The sequence below is a fragment of the Palaemon carinicauda genome, chromosome 28, assembly GCF_036898095.1.
Source record: "Palaemon carinicauda isolate YSFRI2023 chromosome 28, ASM3689809v2, whole genome shotgun sequence".
NCBI classification, from domain to species: domain Eukaryota; kingdom Metazoa; phylum Arthropoda; class Malacostraca; order Decapoda; family Palaemonidae; genus Palaemon; species Palaemon carinicauda.
This window is the reverse complement of record NC_090752.1, coordinates 36,846,273-36,867,711: the sequence shown is the minus strand read 5'-3', so window position 1 is coordinate 36,867,711 and position 21,439 is coordinate 36,846,273. Positions and strand designations below refer to the sequence as shown.

Below are 21,439 nucleotides of genomic sequence, written 5' to 3'. Positions count from 1 at the left end.
CGCGATCATCCACCTGCGCGCCCGCGCGATCGCTCGCCCGCGCTCCCGCGCAACCATTCGCCCTCGCGCGACCATCGTTCGCGGCGAATTCCACAGCCAGTGGTAGCAGCAGGGACGCGTGCTCCTAGACGGCACTCGGGATCACCTCCATCCAAGCACAGGTTGGTAGTGCAGGACGAAGACAGGTCAGTACAGCATTCTTCCCCACCTTCTTTTCAGGCAGGTACCGTCGTGTCCACTCCAAAGGATCGCCCGATCCCTTTCTCTTTAGTGAGGATTTCGGACTCTGTGTCCTTGGAGCAGCAGACTTGGTTTGGTCCGCTGGCACGGGCGTTAGTGAGGGTTATGAAACCAGCACTCGCCGGCCAGGGTAACAAACCAGCGGCTGTCTCTCCTACGCTGAAGAGAAAGAGAGGAGTGGACTTCGTGGTGACTTCCCCTAGGGCGAAGTTGGTTCCCAAGAGGTCGGTCTCGAAGGTCCCTTCTCCTGCACGAGTACTCTCTCCTTCTCCCGTGGACGAGGTCTTTCCGTCCTCAGGTGAGTCCAGTGGGGCGGTAGTCTTCCCCTCGGCACCAGGGGGGGGGGAGACTTCGCTTCAGGCAGGAGAATCGTCTCGTGAGGAAGGGGTCCCTCGAACCTCGTTGTTGGGATCCTGTATCCCTCCCAGGAGGGAACCCAAGGATTCCAAGACCGTCCCTAAATCCTCTGCAAGGATTCGTCAGGAACCCACGACTACCCAGGGGAATGTCCACGTATCACCCCAGGAAGAGATTCCTGGGGCAGGAGACTTAGCTGCCAGCCCGCAGGGAGGAGAACAGCAAGAGTCCGAACATGCCTTCTGGCAGGTCCTAAGCCTGATAAGGACACTTAACAGACTTATGGATCCAGTCATCGCCCCCCGTGAAGGCAAAGACACGATTCTGGGTGAAGTGTTTGACGTTCGGAAGGCGCCTAAGACCAGTGCAGCTCTGCCCTGGTCTCGGGGGCTGAAGAGTGCCAGAGCTAGGGCCAACGCTCAGCTCGCACTTCTTGCCTCCTCCAGTCGTTCCACTGCCGGGAACAAGCTTATCCCTCCTCCTTGCCTTCAGCAGAGGAGGTATTTCGAGATCCTGGGTGAGCACAACCTCGCTCTTCCTCTCTATCACTCTGTGGAGGAGCTGGCGAAGGGAGTTCCCCTGGAGAAACTCTCTGCCCGGCAGGTGTCGTTCTCGGCGGCAGAGATCCTTAACCACGAGAAGGTCGCTAAGTGTGCCATGCAGGCCACTTCGTGGCTGGACTTCTGGCTAGGATCTCTGGGCATCCTATTGCGATCGGAGGACTTGTCCAAGGAGACCAATAGGAAGGCCCTAGAGACCTTCTTGCTCTCGGGCACCCGCTCCATCGAGTTTTTGGCGCACCAGGTTACCACCCTGTGGGCCAACTCGGTGTTGAAGCGTCGCGATGCTGTGTCCGAGAGATTCCATCCGAAGGTCCCCGCCGTAGATGTGTGTAGGCTCTGACATGCTTCCCTTCTGGGGGAGAGCCTGTTTGAGCCTCAAGACTTGGAGCGAACGGCTGAGAGGTGGAGGAAATCCAGCACGGACTCCCTCCTCCACAGGGCCCTTACAACTCGGCCCTATAAGCCTCCAGCCCCGCCACAACAGCAGCAACAGCCTCGTAAGGCTCCCAAACAGGCACCGGCAGCTAAGAAAGTGGTGTCTAAGCCCCAGCCCTTTCCAGCCAAGGTCAAGAGGGGCGGTAAGTCCTCCAGGGGAGGCAAGACTCCTAGGGGTGGCGGCCGCGGCCGCAAGCCCTAGGGGTGGCAGTCCCCCTGCGTGTCCACCTGTGGGGGGATGCCTTCAGCGTTGCGTCCGCAGGTGGCAGCAACACGGGGCCGATGCCGGGACGGTCTCAGTGATCGGCCAAGGTTATCGCGTCCCGTTCACGTCATCTTAACCTCCCCTGACAGCGAATCCAGTGTCGTTGAGCTCCTATGCCATGGGATCGGCAAAGGGGCTGGCCCTTCAGGCCGAAGTCGAGACCATGTTCAAGAAGGGTGCTCTCCATGAGGTCGTGGACGGCTCCCCAGGCTTCTTCAGTCGACTCTTTCTTGTAAAGAAGGCTACTGGAGGCTGGAGACCCGTCATCGATCTCTCAGCTCTGAACAGGTTTGTCAAACAAACCCGGTTCAGCATGGAGACAGCAGACACGGTCAGACTTGCGGTGAGACCACAAGACTTCATGTGTACACTGGATCTAAAGGACGCGTACTTCCAGATCCCAATCCATCCGTATTCCAGGAAGTACCTGAGATTCTGCCTAGACAACAAGATCTACCAGTTCAAGGTGCTGTGTTTCGGTCTCTCCACAGCTCCTCAGGTGTTCACCAGAGTGTTCACCCTGATTTCATCTTGGGCGCACAGGAACGGCATTCGTCTCCTTCGTTACCTAGACGATTGGCTGATCCTAGCAGACTCGGAGTCGACCCTTCTTCGGCACCGAGACAGGCTTCTGGATCTTTGCCAGGATCTGGGGATCGTGGTAAACCTCGAGAAGTCCTCTCTGCAGCCGTCCCAACGACTGGTTTATCTAGGCATGCTAATAGACACCAATCTCCACAAAGCCTTTCCATCAGACGACCGGATAGCAAGGCTGAGGAGGGTGGTGGAGCCTTTCCTCAGGCGAAAAGAACTCCCCGCCCAATCGTGGTTGCGTCTCTTAGGCCAGCTATCCTCCCTGGCCCTTCTGGTTCCAAACAGCCGCCTCAGGATGAGATCCCTTCAATGGCGGCTCAAGTCCCGGTGGAATCAAGGATCCGATTCCCCGGACATTCTGATCCCAATGGGGTCTCTGGAACAGACGGACTTGCGGTGGTGGCTGGCCGACGAGAACCTGCGGAAGGGAGTACAGTAAGTCTTCTCGTCCTCCCCCCGGAATTGACTCTGTTTTCGGACGCGTCAAAAGAAGGGTGGGGGGCGCACGTTCTGAACCAGAGGGCCTCAGGCCTTTGGTCAGAATCAGAAAAGTGCCTACACATCAACCTGCTAGAATTGAAGGCCGTCTTTCTGGCTCTTCAGCAGTTCCAACGGTCCCTGGCGGGTCACTCCGTGGTGGTGATGAGCGACAACACCACGGTAGTGGCTTATATCAACAAGCAGGGAGGCACTTTTTTGCAACAGCTATCCCATCTTGCAGTAGAGACTCTGAGGTGGACCGAAACCCACTCGATAACACTATCAGCTCGCTTCATTCTTGGCAAGAGGAATGTGCTCGCCGACAGTCTGAGCAGGGCTTCGCAGATAGTGAGTACCGAGTGGTCTTTGGATCCTCAGATAGCCAACAAAGTCCTGACTTTGTGGGGTTCCCCGACGGTGGACTTGTTCGCGACAGCCTTGAACTTCAAGCTGCCCCTGTACTGCTCACCAGTCCCGGACCCCAAGGCACTCTGGCAAGATGCTTTCCAGCAACGGTGGGACAACATCGACGTGTACGCCTTCCCACCATTCTCTCTGATGAGAAGGGTGCTCAACAGGACCAGACTATCGGTCAACTGTTCCATGACTCTAGTAGCTCCGCTATGGCATCACGCGGAATGGTTTCCGGACCTTCTGCAACTCCTGACGGAACTCCCAAGGGAGCTTCCTCCACGACACGAGCTTCTCAGACAACCCCACTCCGGTGTCCCTCACAGGGCCGTAGCCTCGCTTCGGCTTCACGCCTGGAGACTATCCAGCGTCTCCTCGCGGAGAGAGGCTTTTCGCAACAGGTTGCGGAGAGAATGTCTCGGCACCTGCGAAGGTCCTCTGAGGGAGTCTACCAAGCGAAGTGGAGAGTCTTTTGTGGTTGGTGTCGTGGAAGGGGTATCTCTCCACTCGATGCCACTATTCCAGCAATAGCGGACTTCCTCGTGTATCTGCGAGAAGAAATGCGCCTTTCTGTCTCGGCGGTGAAAGGCTATCGCTCAGCCTTAAGCTTGGCCTTCAGATTGAAGGGCGTGGATATTTCTTCGTCGCTAGAACTCTCTTTACTCATACGTAGCTATGAGCTTACCTGCCCCCAGTCGGAAGTGAGACCCCCTCCTTGGAACGTGGTTCGAGTCCTCAGGTCTCTCAAGAGACCTCCCTTCGAGCCATTACGCCAGGCCTCCGTTCGCCACCTGTCTTGGAAGACGGCTTTCCTACTCGCCTTGGCCTCGGCCAAGCGAGTTAGTGAACTTTATGGTCTCTCTTACGACATCGCCCATTCAAGGGGATGGGGGGAGGTAACGTTCAGGTTCGTCCCTGAGTTTGTGGCCAAGACTCAGAATCCTGGAGTGCCGGATCCTCGGTTCGACTCTTTCAGGATCGCGAGTCTCCGTTCTGTAACAAACGACCCAGACCAGATGCTACTATGCCCAGTGAGGTGTCTGAGGTACTACTTGAAGAGATCGGCTGCAGTCCGTCCTCATGTGCGAGCTTTGTTTGTGAGCACAGGCAGGACAAAGAGGAGGGTCACCAGGAACACCATCTCAGCTTGGATTCGAAGGGTTATCCACCATGCCCTGAATCCTGACCCTCCTCCATCACGTCGCCCTCGGGCCCACGATGTCGGGTATTGCTACATCCCTGGCCTTCAAGAGAAACTTCTCTGTGACGCAGGTACTTCAAGCTGGGGTCTGGAAGCGTGAAACGACCTTCACAGCCCACTACCTGCAAGACGTGACCCACAGGAGCCTCGATACGTTCTCTATCGGCCCTGTGGTGGCTGCACAACAGCTGGTCTAACCTCAGGCTCCTTTTTGGACAAGTAGCAGTAGGTTGAGGGCGTTGTTTCCCGGTCTTAGTCTGTGTGAATGAAAGAGTATGTCTGACCCTTACTTCTTTCTTCATTCTCCCCTCTCTTGGGGAAGCAGCATCCTGGTCCTCGCATAGCTGACCTCGACCTCAGCAGGTAACCCATGCTTCTTTGTGCTCCTAGTATTAAGCTTAATACTGTTGCGTCTCCCATACCCTGACGAGGTGGTATGGGGAACGTCCTATCCTAGAATTCCTATCTGAAGGTCTCAAGGTCAACTTCATAGGACGAGTCACACTCTCCTCCTCACACTGCTTATGTAGGCCACTCGTTCCTAGCGATGCTAGGAACCTGTGAGGTACAGGGGCTCCCTCTCTCTAGTGCTGCTCACTGAGGGATTGAGCCCCCGGGCAAGCCGAAGTCAGTAAGGCTGGGGACTTTCCACCCTTCCTAGGGGGTAAGTCACCCTTTGTAAATAGCGTGGTTTGTATTTCGGTTACGGAACAAATGACAAATTCGAAGATAATTTGTATTTTTCCTAACCATACAAACCTTAGCTATTTACACATATGTGCCCGCCATCCCTGACCCCCAAGTCAAGTCCTACCTCTAAGTGAAGTGAAGCAAGTCACCGGTGTGTGGAGGGGGGAGGGGTAGCAAGCTACCCTTCCCCACCCCCCGCTAACTAGCGCGGGGCTAATTAACCCTCGTTAAAAACTATTGGCTCGTCATTTCAGCTGCGCTAAAAGTAATACCCTTTGTAAATAGCTAAGGTTTGTATGGTTAGGAAAAATACAAATTATCTTCGAATTTGTCATATGTATCCAATGTGTTAATAATGATTTTAGTATAGTGTGACACGTACGTTACACTACCCCGTACGTCAAACAGTCGACGGCTCAAGAGTTGCTTCATACTTCAGACTTACTGGGTAGAACTTCGTATGTAAATGGTAAATGGTTATACTGGTATTCAAGTTTAGACCACAAGTTGTAATAGTTGTTTATTCCTCCACAATGGGTTTCAACCTATCATATTGGTATAGCCATAAAAAAACAGAATATGAATGTGGCCAGTCACCACTATCATTGAAATATTTAATTACAAATGCAATATCCATAGTTCAAATACAACATTGCCTTAACAAAAGGAATAATTCTCATTTGAGATACACCTCAATTAGATATACATGCAATGTAACAACAATTATAAATCAATCAATAATTAGTTCAAAAGTAGCAATATACTGTACAAACAATGGCCGCCGTGAAGGGCCAGATGGGAATAATAAAACAGACTATACTGGGTCTTAAACAAAAGCCCGGTACTATAAAAAGCTGACAAAACAAACTATGGTACTTAACATTGGAATGTGTGAAGATGGAGCTTCGGACATGACAAAATAAACCCACGATTGATAAAAAAGGTCGAGAGCACCACAAAAAAATTTGACACTTAAGAGTCAAAAAAGAAGGATGTTGTTCAGATGGCGCTCGCGTCGTGGCATGGGTGGTGTGGCGCTGGTAGTTGGCTAGGGCCTTTGTATCGGCCCATCCCTTTGACGAAGGAATTAACTAAATGGAAGACAACCTGTGAATAGTGGATTTCACGCGCCTTTGCTTTATGCACGACACCCAAAAGGTGCTCGCGCGAGGGCTGTAACCTCAGCATTCCATGCTTTTATCTTTCTCTGGTATAATTGGAAGGTTTTATCAGAAAAGATATATAAGAAGGACTCTTTTCACCGGGCGCCACAGGTCTCTCCCCAGAAATAGATTTTTCCTTCGTCAAATTCCCTTTATTAACACCATATACTGTCCTGGGCAGTACATAGATATCTATCTGATTATACTACAATACCTAACTTACTGGCTCATAATCAAGTCACACAACAACAAGTTTACTCACTTTGATGGCCCCACTATATAAGCTTTTCGTCACTGTACATCACTCCAGCTGAAAATTTTACATTCCATAAGTATATACTGTACATTAATACATGACAAACCTTCCCCGGGAAAAAGCAGACGGTTCCTCCCTGCAACATGTTTGCCATTGCTGTGTAATTATTACTATTTACAATCACTACAGTTATTCAGTGCTCAACAGTATTACATGAACACATACCCTCATATCACAGCTCCATCACCCACTTACACTAAAGTTTCCCATCACAACGGTGAGAGCAACCTAATCCTGTCAGCTGACACCGAGCAGAGGGAAATGTAAATGAGCCTGAGGTGCGCAATGCACTTATCGGCCGACTCCAGACAGGGAAACAAAAAAGCTGGAGCTCTGTTCTTGTGATTTTATACACATTTTCTCCTTACTCATACAGTAACATTGTAAAAAAGATATCTTAATGATACAGTGGTGTTGTACTGATACTTTTCTTTAAATTTTTATTGTGTTAGTGTATTCATTTTGTATTAGTGTTATTGTTATATTAACTACTGTACAATACTGTACTTTATACAAAATACTGTACTTGACAGTGGTAATATAGATATAGGCTATGTGCACAGCGAGTTGGAACGGTGCGAGTCGACCAGCCGAAAACAGCAATCACTTACAAGTGTTACCTTAGTTAATTAAGGGATTTTGACGAAGGAAAAATCTATTTCTGGGGAGAGACCTGTGTCGCCCGGTGAAAAGGTCCTTCTTGTCACTTTTCTGATATAAATAGCTTCCAAATATACCAGAGAAAGTTAAAGCATGGAATGCAGAGGTTACTACCCTCGCGCGAGCACCCCTAAGGACGTCGTGTATAAAGATAGGGTGTGTGAAAACCACTATTCACAGGTCGTCTTCCATTTAGAGAATTCCTTCGTCAATACATGGGGTGAGCCGACACAGCGGCTCGAACCATTCCAGCCTGAACCACCCCACCGACGCCCGACACCTAGTGCCATCTGACATCCTTCTGTATGATTAATGGCTTGGAAAGGAAAGGGAAGGGAAAACAGGGAAGGGTTTCACCGGGCGACACAGGTCTCTCCCCAGAAATAGATTTTTCCTTCGTCAAAATCCCTTTTCTGGGTCGACCTGTGTCGCCCGGTGAAAATATACAAGAGAATGCCTTCCAAGCCCATAAGTAACAAAATTAAAAAACGGGAATTAAAAAGTCATGTACATGTGGAAGGTTTACTAAATGAAATGCAGAAATGTAACACAACAATCACAATTCTCAAAAAACCTTAAGTATAAAAATAGTAATATTGGTATGTGTACCCACGAGTGAAGAAATGTAACACAACATAATCACAATTCTCAAAAACCTTAGAATAAAATGGTAATCAACGGTCCAAATACTTAAGGATAAGGCTATATACATCTCATAGGTAAATGACAAATAATGAACAATGTAACAATGACATAACGTGAGATATTATGGAGCTAAATCCAATCCACCGAGGTGAGAGGCATCGTGGTGAGAGTGGCAGGTAGGAGGGAGAAGAAAGAGTTGGACGAAAAGAAAGAAAGGTAAGAGGTTACTCTGGGGAGATGACACTCCCAGCTGCTATAGTAGGGAATTTTAGGGCCTGTAAGTTCTTTAAATAGTGGCGTTTAAAAACCATAGGAGATTTCCAACCTGTATACTTTTTAAGTTCATCAAAATCCATATTTTGAAAATAATTGATGGAGGTTGCTACTGCTCGGATATCATGTGCATGGGGAAAGGATTCTGGGTTAGCCTGCTTGATGAAGTAAAGTATTTGCTGTCTAACACCTTGGATGGAGATAGTACCTCCTTGTTCCCTGACAAACAAGGGACCAGATGAGCGTGTAGCAGTTCTAGCTAAAAAGACCCGAAGAGTCACTACTGGACACAGAGCAGCATCAAGTGGAAGAGGGATAATCTTCCAAGGGGAACATCTATTTTGAGGGTCCTCATTTCTAGCTAGGAAAGCTCTATCTGGGGAGAGTAGGACTTCTCCTGACGGAAGGAAATCTAGATTTTCAGGATTACGGGAGAGAGCTGCTAATTCTGAAATTCTGGCACCTGAGGCCATGGCTGTAAGAAACAGGGTCTTCCTGAGAAGGGAAATGTAGGAGCAGGATTCGTTATCAGTGTCTGATGGTAGTTTTAAGACATCGTTTAGGTACCATGAGACCTTTTGTGGACGAATAGAAGGTCTAAGCCAAGCACAGGCTTTTGGGATGAATGAAAAATATGAATCTGCTAGGTTAATATTGAAGCCCACCTGAAAAATCTTTTTCAGGGCTGATTTAATTGTAGTGATAGTACTAGCGGCTAGGCCCTTGTCAAATAGGGACCTAAAAAACGAAATGGCCAAGTTAGGGGTCATTCGAGTAGCGTCTGAATTCTTTAGAAATTCTGCTAGTTTCTTAACAGCCGAATCATATTGCCTAAGAGTTGAGTCCCTCTTGTCTGATTCGATAAAAAGGACATTTTCCGGGTCGATATTTGCATCCTTGTGGGCTGCAAATTTCATGAAATCCACAAAGTTAGAGTTTGTGCTATTCTTGAGGAATCTGACACAGTCTGAGTTTGGACAACTTGTGTCAACTTGGGGTGTGGAATCCAGAAGGGGCGAAGTTTCAGCTCTAGAAGGAGCGGAAACCAGTTGCTCTTTGGCCAGTTGGGAGTCACCAAAGCTACTGCTCCTTTGAATGAGCGGAGTTTGGGTAATACTGTACTTTCATCAGAAGATTCACTGGAGGGAATATTTAAATCTTCTTCCAACGGTTCCAGTCCAGGGTTAATGCGTCTGTGGCATAAGCCTGAGGGTCCAGGTTGGGGGCTACATAGCAAGGAAGCTTGTAGTTGAGGTGTGTCGCAAACAAGTCCACTTGGAGACCCGGAAACAATCTGGATATCCACCGGAAGGAATTCATGTCTAGAGACCATTCTGATTCCAGTGGTTTTGTCCTGGATAGGGTGTCCGCTATAACGTTCTGGACTCCTGCCAGGTGTGTGGCTGACAGGAACCAGTTCCTTTCTGTTGCCAAGGTGAAAATCATTACCAGGATCTGATTCAGGTTGGGAGATTTTGATCCGGCTCTGTTTATGCAGTGTACTACCACTGAGCTGTCTGAGACTATCCTGACATGAGTCGTCTTTGGATGGGATAACTGTTTCAAGGTTAGAAATACTGCCATGGCTTCCAACACGTTTATGTATAATTGTTTCATAGTGGGGTACCAGGATCCCTGAAACATCTGGTGTTGAGAGTAGCCCCCCCAGCCACTGAGAGACGCGTCTGTGTGAATCGTCACTTGAGGAGGGGGAAACTGCAGAGGAACTGACTTGGATAGATTCTCTGGTTTTGACCATGGCCGGAGTCTCTTTATTAATACTGAGGGGATTGTTGAGACTTTGTCTCTTAGTTGAATTGTTGCTCTCTTCTTCCAAACTCGGTTGATGTCTTTGAGTTTGGCTTTTAGTAGGACGTCTGTTACTGAGGCAAATTGGAATAAGCCGAGAACTCTTTCTAAGGCTCGTCTTGACACCTGTTTGTTCTTGATGAACCGTTTTGTCTTTGAGGCTATCTCTTTGACCTTTTTGGGAGGGAGAGATAGTTTGTGATCTGTAAGGTCCCAGTGAATACCCAGCCATTCGAATTGACTTGCGGGTTGTAGGCGTGATTTCTTTAAGTTAACCTGAAAGCCTAACTTTTGCAGGAACTGAATCACTTTGGCTGTAGCATTGTGGCATTCCTGATCTGTTTGTGCCCAAATGAGCCAGTCGTCCAGGTAAGCTATCAACATAATTCCCTGGCTCCGGAGCTGTTCTAACACTGTCTCCCCCAGCTTCGTGAATATCCTGGGGGCAATGTTGAGGCCGAATGGCATCACTTTGAATGCGTAGGACTTTCTGCCTAGGCGGAAGCCTAGGTAGGGAGAGAAGTTTCTTGCCACTGGGACGTGATAATAGGCGTCTGTAAGATCGATGGAGGTGGTGACGGCCCCACGGGGAAGTAAGGTCCGTACCTGAGAGACAGTCAGCATACGGAACCTGTCGCAAAGAATGTAGGAATTCAATTTGGATAGGTCCAGAACTACTCTCAAGGTGGTCAAATTCTTTTTCGGAACCGTGAACAGGCATCCTTGAAATTTCAATTTCCGTACTCTCTTTATGGCCTTCTTCTTTAGGAGATCTTTCGTGTAATCTGCTTCTTTTTGGGGTATTGTTGCCTCATAACTGGATCAAACTTGCATTTGCTAGAGAGGCCCCACCTAACCTGGAGGTTCTGGTTAGCCCTGGCTGCTTCCTGGAGGACTTTATCCACTTCTTCCTGTGGGAAAAGAGTCTTGCCCCAACAGGAAGAGCTAATAAGCCTATTAGGCTCGTGCCTAATAGAAGCCTCCGCCAGAACATGTTTCCTGCAGTTTGTTCTCGCGGTCCAGAAGTCATGCAGGTCTATCTGATAAGTCTGCAGGAGACTCTTCGCTAGTACCCGAAAGATCTGTTCTTCCCCATAAAGGGAAGCTATCAACTCCGAGGATGTAAGTGAGTTAAGGGATCTCGCTAGTCTATTTCTTGTCTCAAACTCCGTTTTCAACAAGTGATCTGGGAGCTTAGGAAGTCTCTCTGAAAAGAGGGAGGAGGCACACTCCGGATCGAGTTTACCTACTGTGAAGGTCGCCGGAGCATCCTGCCAAAAGTCCTTTGAAGCTGGCATAAGGAGAGAGGTGGGGTCCATCTCATTAAGGGTTGGCATAGGGAGGCCGTCCTTAATGGCTTGGATGGTCAACTTCGTTACCTTGTCAGCGAGAGGAGAAGGAACATCCAGAGGTGACGTAAAGATGGTATACGCACCTTTATGAGGGGTTAGCTTAGAATTAGTGCAGCCCCATTCTGAAAGGGTAGGAGCTCAGACAGCTTGGGCTTGTTCCTTTGGGAAAATTACTGTCTCCTTGGGAACTTTGTCCATCCTGACGAGTGCATGTTCCCTCAGGCGCACAAACCCGTTAAAAGGAGACTGGAGGTCAGGGGGGTAGAACTCCAGGTCCTCCAATGGGCGGGTACCTAATCCCTCAAGAGTCAAGATACCATCCAGGTACGGAGCATGCCGAGCAAACCGCCAAGGGTTGTTCTTATCGAACGGCGGTAGCTTTGAGGTGTCAGGACCCACAGTCGGAGCTGGGTGAGATCCGGAGCGGATAAGGCCAGCGACCATATCCTTAAGCTCCGTCATTAAGGAAGAGTGCTTTTCCAGCCTCGTGTCCATCATCTCTTGGACCTTTGACAATAGAGCAGCCGAATAGGGGTCAGACTGGCTATCCGGAGCTGATGCCTTGGCTTTAGCGGACTTACCCCTCTGTCCTTTAGAAGGAGGAGGGGTTTTTGACGTTACTGGGATGACGGCGGATGTGGAAGGTCCGGGGACCGGGGACAAAGCTGGAGACGTATATGATGTGCTAGGTTTGTTCTTGGATTTCTTTAGCGGCTTAACCTTAGGACGTACCGATAAGGACCCATCCCAAGGTGAAGCCGAGGGCTTGTCAAAGCCCAAGAAGGAAGAGGAAGAAGAAGGAGTAGGGGAAAGAAAAGAGCCTGCCAGATCCTCTACACCACTAACCTGATCATCCATCGGCTCGAGATGAATGTCTAACGCTGATACATCGCCGGAAAGTTGTTGCTCCTCTGGGGCAGGTAAAGCTGTTCTAATGGCCTCTAGGAGCGGTGCAGCGAGTTCGTTGGGTATGGCGGCCGAGGGGGATCCGGGGAAAAGCCGGGAGGCCATGTCCCCCGTCCAACATGTAAGGACAGCCTTGAGGGGCGTTTCTGCCAAACCCCGAGACCCAGGTCCGGAGGTTGGATTTGGCTGCCTTGATGGACTCCTCGTCAGCCTTAAAAGGAGGGTAAAGTTAGAACGAACGCGAAAAGGGAGATGCGTGAAACAACAGACTCAGGTTACAAAAAAATTTACTCGTCCATGACCGAAGAATTCCCAAAAACAATAAATACAGTAATTTAGGAATGATAATTATTGAGAAATCTTACCTCATCATTGAGGAGGATGGAGGAGAGCTCGTAGCAGAGCGAACAGGACTCTGGGAACCAGACCATATACGGGGTCTGGTCTGCTTCCCGGGCGAAGGAGATCGCGCAGTGAGCGTGGGACCGGCAGACGTCGTGGCCCACCGGATCCGCGAATGTAGCCGAGCAACCCTTGAAGGCGCAGCGGACTTTCTGTAAAATAAAATATATTATAAGTACACCAACTCCCTTAATAGCTCTAACTAACCTAAAGAGTAAGAGAGAAGGTTGGCATGCATAACACTAATAGAGTTAAGGCCAAAGAAGGGGAGGGTGATAGAGTCTATATGAATATGTGTTAGTAGGTTCAGGGTATTCGCAAGGAACCGGAGCTCCTAAGGTAATCAATGTTTGATCTAAGATGAATTTAGGTCTAGTGCAATAAAAAAGGGAATGCTCCGTAGTGCACCGGAGTTCCGGGGAGAAGCGGCCCTCGATATAAAAATGATCTCCGGTTAAAATTGATCTCCGGTAGTTAGTACACCGGAGTTACAGGGGAAATAGGGAAAAAATCCGGGGAAGCTGATGAGAGCCTGCCGCCGGATCACCGGAGTAATTTAAAAAGGGGGGGTTGTCGTGTGAAAGGGGCTGTAGCCCGGAGTCATAGGTGCTGAAGGCCAACGAGGGGAGGGATTCCCAGTCGAAGGGGAGCACCGGAGTAATATTTAGGTAAGTAACGTGTTCCCAGCTCATGTATGTTAATGGAGGACCATGGCGGAGCTCCGGAGTAAAAGTAATAAGCAAAGTCCAGACACAATTTCCCAGGCCGGAGCGGGGGAGGCAGGGTGGGACCGTGAGGGGGAGGGGGAACTTGGTTGGTGGCTCGAGAGCAGGCCATTAAAGAGAACTAACCTAAAATAGGGGCAGACTCTAACATGACAGGGCCTTAATAGCAAAATAATTAAACACTAGACTACTAGAGAGAAGCAAAGTAACCTACCAAAGTAAATGATAATGCAATAATCACAAAACGAGATGAGTGAGGGGGAGAAGCCAGCCTCTTGTGAGGAAAATATTCCGAAACAGTAATGTAAAACTGAAAAGTGGGGGAAACTCCAGCCTCTCTCACTCGTAGGGTTACTAAGCTCGATCTAGAAATGAAAACACGAACCTTAAAAACAAAAAACACATGTAAAACATATCTGTCCGTAGTAGTACATAGAACTCAAGTTAAAGTTAGCGAAGAATAGACGAAAAGGGCAGTAAATAAACACTCTCTGACAAACGGTATTCTAAATAGAAAGATGTGCAAATCCAAAACTGAATGGGGACAACGAAGCGTAACTTCGTTTCAAGTCAGGAATGCCTACCTAGGGTAGGGAACTAAACTGTAATAAAACGCCGAACGCTATTCTTCGCTAACGCAACAACACGGACTCGGAAGCGACTCATTAAGTACCTAAATAGTAAAATAGGTTCTAAAACTAGGGTCAAAGACCAAATCAATCTAACATAAGATTAATAAAAGAACCCAGCATGACATAAAATACCCGAAGGCATGTAAACAAAGCGTGAGGTAGGAACGCGTAGAAGACGCGGTAACGGCAGCTAGCCGAGCGCACTAAAACACACGCAAAACGCAAATAAGGCGTGCAAGCCCGGGCAATGAATAATGCCAAAACAAACTATGGTACTTAACATTGGTGCAGCAGGAAGGAGAGCTTCAGCCATGATGAAGTAATCCTAAAATCAGCGAAAAAGGCACACACAAAAGGAAAATGGTAGCGTCGCGACACGAGTCCAAAAGAAGGATGTCAGATGGCTCTAGGTGTCGGGCGTCGGTGGGGTGGTTCAGGCTGGAATGGTTCGAGCCACTGTGTCGGCTCACCCCATGTATTGACGAAGGAATTCTCTAAATGGAAGACGACCTGTGAATAGTGGTTTTCACACGCCCTATCTTTATACACGGCGCCCTTAGGGGTGCTCGCGCGAGGGTAGTAACCTCTGCATTCCATGCTTTAACTTTCTCTGGTATATTTGGAAGCTATTTATATCAGAAAAGTGACAAGAAGGACCTTTTCACCGGGCGACACAGGTCGACCCAGAAAATCTGTACTGTAGTGATAGTACTGCACATATATTACAGTAATATACTGTATACTACAGTATCGGCGAGTGTTGTGAGATAGGAACAACAGTGTTTTGTTGTTATTACATGTGCACACTATATAAGTGTGGGTATGACTCTTCATATGTGTACAGTAGTCTTACTGTGTACTGTGCTGTACATATGTACAACAGTACACTTTTGTACATGTCAGTTACTGAAGTGTGTTCATATACTAATACAATACTTATAAAGTGATAGAAACCAAGTGAAAACACAATAGTGCAGTACAGTAAGTTAGCTAGTGTGTAAGTCGACTGCACATACCCAATTGGCAGTGAGTTGACGGGCTATGAGTTGATTCACCCTAGGGCAGCAAGCATTCGTGGATTCTCACTTTTCATGCCTGTCTCTGCTATCTAACCCCAGTGAATGAGGAAGGCTGACTGTATTTGTTCGTACATGTATACAAACCTTTCGTCCTTTAAAACAGAGAAATCCCTTCAGTGGAGCTGTAGCAGCTGTTGAAATTGTTAACAAGGTAGTTAATGACAGGTGATGAATGCAGGCAAGTAGCTTCAAATGCTCTCATTTCAAAGACTTCACTTTTGTCTTTGGACGCAACAAGTACGGTCATTTTGTTAGCTTGAATGGTTAATATTGGCTTTATGTTAATTAAATTAAGAAGAAATGCTAGTAAAGGATGGACAATGCATCGGTTTATGGCTAAACTGGTAATAGATCTACTATAGCTGCACCATAGTAGTATGATTAATCGCAATTATTCCCTTATGCTGAGTGCAGATCAGACCCCTGTTAAAAGTGTGCACATTCTGTGAGGAGCGTGAAGTCCAGATCATCATTAGACCAGATTGCAGATTTCCTCATCTTCCTTGCTGAGAGAAGCTCCTTGCGTATGGTCTTTCGACGAAAAGGGATAGAACTCTCCTTCTCATAGCAATTGTCTATGCTCATGAGTAGCTTCGAACAGTCTTGCAGATCAGTACTATACCTCACGTTCGAGCCTTTGAGAATGCCTCAGTCAAGGTTCTGACTCTCAAGAGTGTCTGCTACCTTAATATTGATGAGGATTTGGTTGAGTTATGTGGTCTCTCTGCCTTAATCTCCCACTCTAAGGAGTGAAAGAAGCTCCTTAGGTTGGTACCAGGACACATAGCCAAACTCAGAACCTGCCGGGGCATGACCCTATGTTCGAGCCCTTTTCCATTTCCTCTCTATGTGAAGCATCAAATGGCACTGAGAGGAGATGCTTTTGTGTCCCGTGTAGGCTCTTCTTGCTATCTGAAAAAGACCTGACACCTCAGACCTGGGTCTCAGAGACTCCAGGATTGGCAGAACCAATAAAGAAGTGTTCAGAACTTAATCTCTTGGATTTTGTGAGTCAATCCATAATGCATTCGCCTCGACTGCTGAGAGGGTCGAGGTACCAGCTAGGATTGGAGCTCATGAAGTCAGGGGATATGTCCCTACCTTGCCTCTGAGAAGAATCTTGCAGTTGGCCATGTGTTAAATTTTGGAGTCTGTATGTACCAGCCTTTATTCTACAAGAGTACCCATAAGTATCTTGACGCCTTTGCATTTGGTCTTGTGGTGGCTGCTCGAGTATTTGTTTAGCAACCCCAGATTCCTTATGAGATGGTAAGCATCCTGTCCATGGTAATGGATAGATATAAGTCTGGAGTAATAGCAGAATAACTGGCTCTTTATTTCCATTCTCTCTTTCCCTCTCTTAGGGAAGAATTGGTCAAAGAGTTACTTACTGGATCTGACTTGATACTGTTAACTACATTTCTGAGCTCCATTCTTTAGAACCTAGAAAAGGTCTACCCCATCCTCTAAATGTGGGAGAGGTTAGTGGAATATATACCATCCTGTTGATCATCATATGCCAGGTATATCATTCCGAATGCCCTATGCCTTTCGGGGGAAGGGATCTCTTCTTTGACCACATACCAATCATCTTGGACAGACCTAAGCCCTATCAGCCTATTCATCCCTTAATAGACAGATCGGAGGATGTTGGAGTCATCTCCTTTGCTCCTGTACAGGATCAGGTTGATTGACATTTTCAAGGAAGGAAAAGAACCAACCAGTTCAGTTTTAGGGGGACTTCTGACCAACCAAGCAGTGAATCTCTCTACCCAAAGGATGAGGGTTCGTATTTCGCATAAGAGAAAACATTCAAAATTCTTAAAGTAATTTGTATTTCACCTAGCTATACAAACTGGAGTCCTTTAGATTAAACGTCTCTCCTCCACAACCCCTATGAGTCCAGAGCCAAAATGCCATAATTAAAGACATTTTGACAGGTAGGGGGGTTGAGGCTCCTCGCCCTTGCTCCCACCTGTTGCTTAACTGCTTGTTGAAATGTTTTAGCAGCCGTCCAGTTCACGCAGAAAAGTATATTCCATATCTAAAGCAGTTAGGTTTGTATAGTTTGTGAAAATACATTTTACTTTTAAAATTTATTATGTTCACTCCTTTTCCAACTCTTCTTCCACCTCTTCCCCTTCTAAATCTGATTCGAATGCTTCTTCTGACAAGTTGAAGTATAGGAAGTCTAGGTAGCACTGGTAGCCAGACTTGCTGGGGATGCATGGCTCCATGCTTGGGTGTACACTTTTCATTGACCCTGCCCTGTGATCCATGCCCTTGTTGGGATCATGACCATGTTCTTGAATTTATGGCCCTGTACCACCCGCTGGCCTGACTACTCTGGCTAGAAATGCAGATCTCCAAGTTTGGCTTTGCACTAATTCATTGACCATGGCCCCATTCTCCCATCCCTCTCAGACCGACCATTGCTGTACTAATGCCTTCTTAGTGGCTGGGGCCATAGCCCTGTGCTCTCAGTCCCCCAGCCCTGGGCTGGAGCTGAGGCCCAGATATCTGGCTTGACTATCCAGGCCAGCCAAAGATCCATGGCTCCACACTGTTGGCCAGGTGTTGGAGATTAGGTGCTCTTCTTCACATTTTCTTCCTGGACTGGGGAATGCTGCTCCCTTCTTTATTATGGATACTTTGGTATCACAAATTGAGGAAATGGCACCACTTGACATTGTTGCGCAGCCTGTGACCATGGATTAGTGGCTAAAGTGACACAGTTCTGTGTTTGTGGCACAGGACTGGCGCTTACTCTCTACTACAATCAACAGATGTAAGGGTACTTGTTACTTTTCTCTTGCTAGTTTGATTAGTGCCAGAGATTTTTCTCTCCCTGATAACATGCATTCTGCTCTTTCATTATTATTATTATTACTGTATGATTACTATTATTAGTATTATTATTATTATTATTATTATTATTATTAACATTATTATCATTATTATTATCATCATTATTATTATTATTGTTAATAGCTAAGCTACAACCCTAGTTGGAAAAGCATGATGCTAGAAGCCCAAGGGCTCCAACAGGGAAAAATAGCCCAGTAAGGAAAAGAAACAAGGAATTAAATAAACTAAAAGAGATGTAATAACAATCAAAATAGAATATTTTAGATCATTAACAATATTAAATTAGATATATCATATTAACTATAAAAGCTTCATAAAAACAGAAGGAAGAGAAACCAGATAGATTAGAGTGGCCGAGTTTACCCTCAAGCAAGAGAACTCTAACCCAAGAGAGTGGAAGACCATGGTAGTAAGGCTATGGCACTACCAAAGACTAGAGAACAATGGTTTAATTTTGGAGTGTCCTTCTCCTAGAAGAGCTGCTTACTATAGCTAAAGAGTCTCTTCTACCCTTACCAAGAGGAAAGTAGCCACTGAATAATTACATTACAGTAGTTAACCTTTTGAGCAAAAAACAATTGTTTGGTAATCTCAGTGTTGTAAAGTGCATGGGGACAGAGGAATGTTAAAAGAATAGGCCAGACTATTCGTTTTATGTGTAGGAAAGAAAAAATTATCCCTAACCAGAGAGAGGGATCCAATGTAGTACTGTCTGGCCAGTCAAAGGATCCAATAACTTTAGCGGTTGTATCACAACGGGTGCCTTCTGTTCTGGCCAACCTGCTACCTCCTAAAGGTTTAAAGGCCGCTCATGAATGGCATAGGCAGGGGACAGTGACCTTGCCCTATCAAGCAGGACAATACCCTAGAGACTGACCATATTACATATGATCAGCACCCAAGCCCCCTCTCCAACCAAGCTAGAACAAGGGAGGGCCAGGCAATGGCTGCTAATGACTCTGCAGATGGACCTATTGGCGCCTCCAAACCCCCCCTCCTTAGCTCACAAGGATGGTGAGGTTGCAGCGACCAAAGGAACTAACGAGTTTGAACAGTACTCGAACCCCAATTTGCCAATCAGCAGGCAAAGACGCTACCACCAGGCCACCACAACCCTAATATACATTGCAGGATCTGTCTCTGCTACCCATCTTTATTGGAGAGGATCGTTCATTTGGGGAGTCACTGGCATTTTCACCAGAGATCCCTTCAATGTTGGAGGATCACTGGTTAGCCTCCATAGATTCCCTGTTCTATTTTGTTGTAGTGGGACATGAGGTACTTCTTGATCTCTCATAGTGGCGGAACAAAGGAAACCTAGGGAAATCTCTCTCTTACTCTCTACCTCCAGACATGCAACTGTTCTCAAATACATCAAAGGAAGGATTGGGCACATACCTCTGCAACCTGGTTGCAGAGAGCCATCTGCATCAGTTTTGAAGATACAGTACATGCATTCCAAGATTTATGGAGGAAATAGTTAGTAGTGTTCATGAGTAACAACATGACAGAGTAGCTTATGTCAGCAAGTAATGAGAAAAAACTCCTTTTAAAATAACCTTGATGAATTTAACAACATTTATAGGTTACGTACCATTATTTAATTGTTTGTAGTGCATAAACCTCAAATTGTTCACTTTTATTATTGTACAAAAACAGCGTTTGGAATAAGTGTATTCTGCTCGGGTATTAAAGTGGATTTGCTGGATAGATCAAGTAAGGCTGCTGAGATGCGGGCTAGATAGATTTTGAAATGTTGCTTGTAACATTGTGCCTTTATTGGACTATCTGCATTTTTATTTTTGGAGCTGTTGCTATAATTTTAGGAATATAAAAGTACTCGGCAGGCAAATAATGTTCATGTGATATTGAACGTGCAGTTGAATCCAGCAATACTAATTATGACTAAAGAAGGCATGTAAGCATCTAAAAAATAAGTTGTAATTTGTTTTGTAGTTATTTCATTAAAAGTTTTTATATTTCAGATTATCGTGATGATTTGTTACGACAAGTTTTGCAGGCTGAGAAGTTACTAGAAGATATCTGTATTAGAGAAGGCAAGAAAGATGATCCCAAGAAGGCACCCGATTTACATTTCAAATGTGAAGAAAAGATCCGCATGAAACAAGAAGAGTCTGAAGCACGTATACAGAAAAATTTAGAACTTATACGCAAAGTAAGGACATACACATTTTGTTAATGGTTATCCCTCTTAAGTTCAAAGCTTCGATTTGTCTAGAATTGATTGTTCATTCTTCAGTAAGGTTCACATTACTGCATCAGTCCATGTAGCATAGCTCATTTTCTATTTTATGCATATTGCGTATAATGTGATACAAATTACTTTGTAAGCAGCATATACGCCACTTATCATAAGGATGTTCTCTAAAAAGTGTGTGAATATCAAACTCCTAAGTTCATTTCTTTAGAAAGACTTGGCATCCACTAAATTACATTATTTATGGAAAGAGACCCTTTGTACTATGGAAAAGAACAATACAGTAATACATCTTTTTTAAGAATCTTTGCACAATGAAAGCTTCACAAGCTTAAACTTTTGACATGGAATGTTTTGAAATTGCAAGTATCGTAGTTATGATCAAGCTAGTATTAAGTAATAAGGTGACTTTAACAGCTTTTTTTTTGCTGTAGTTTATAACATTTAACTGAGTGCCTGACAGTTGATACTCTTAACTCATACTGTGTTCCTGCTTTACTTAGTATTTATACTTTGTGTACAGTACTGTAGTTGGTGGTCTGGATTCACATTTTTTTATGTTTTATGTGTATGAGTAGCTTGCAGATTCTCAGTAGTGTTGCCAATTATTAATGCATCAACAGGCACTCTTTACGTAAACTAAATACAGTATAGAGAATATAATGGATGTAATATTGTTGGTATAGATTATGCTACTTTAATTTTTAATAGTTCCGATAGGGGATATTACTTTTGGCCTAACTGAAAGATGAGCCATAAGATTTTAAGCGAGGAATAACTACCCCAACCACTTGTTAGTGAGAGGGGTGGGGGTAGCCTGTTACCCAGCTCATACACTTACTTGAGCTAAGCATCCACTTTGCTTTTGGCTATTTGATTATAACTGATTGTTTACAATTATCTCTTTAATTTTCTTTCTCCTTTTAGCATGTGTATTACTTCTGACTGACTACATGCACACCTGTCCTGGACCTGAGGGCCGCTCCTGCGGTACCTTTATGTCCTCCCTTGAGATGGAACCCTCACCAACCGTGTTTGCCTTGCCGAGGCCAGCGTTGTGACCGGACAACACTTATACCAAGTGTCGGTAGTGGTCTGCCTCCCAGTTGGAGAGGTTTGGGTGTAAGCGTAAGAAGAAGTCCAAGTGAGATTCTT

The 21,439-nt window shown here is 46.2% G+C and overlaps 1 protein-coding gene across 2 annotated transcripts in view; it reads left to right on the top strand.

The window, feature by feature from the left end:
* Window positions 1–21,439, top strand: part of LOC137621507 (myosin-11-like) — a 177,538-nt gene that overhangs the window by 54,946 nt on the left and 101,153 nt on the right. For both annotated transcript variants that reach the window (XM_068351860.1, XM_068351859.1), the window contains one exon: window positions 20,052–20,242. In XM_068351860.1, coding sequence (XP_068207961.1) covers window positions 20,052–20,242 — 191 coding nt within the window. The remainder of the gene's footprint in view (window positions 1–20,051; window positions 20,243–21,439) is intronic.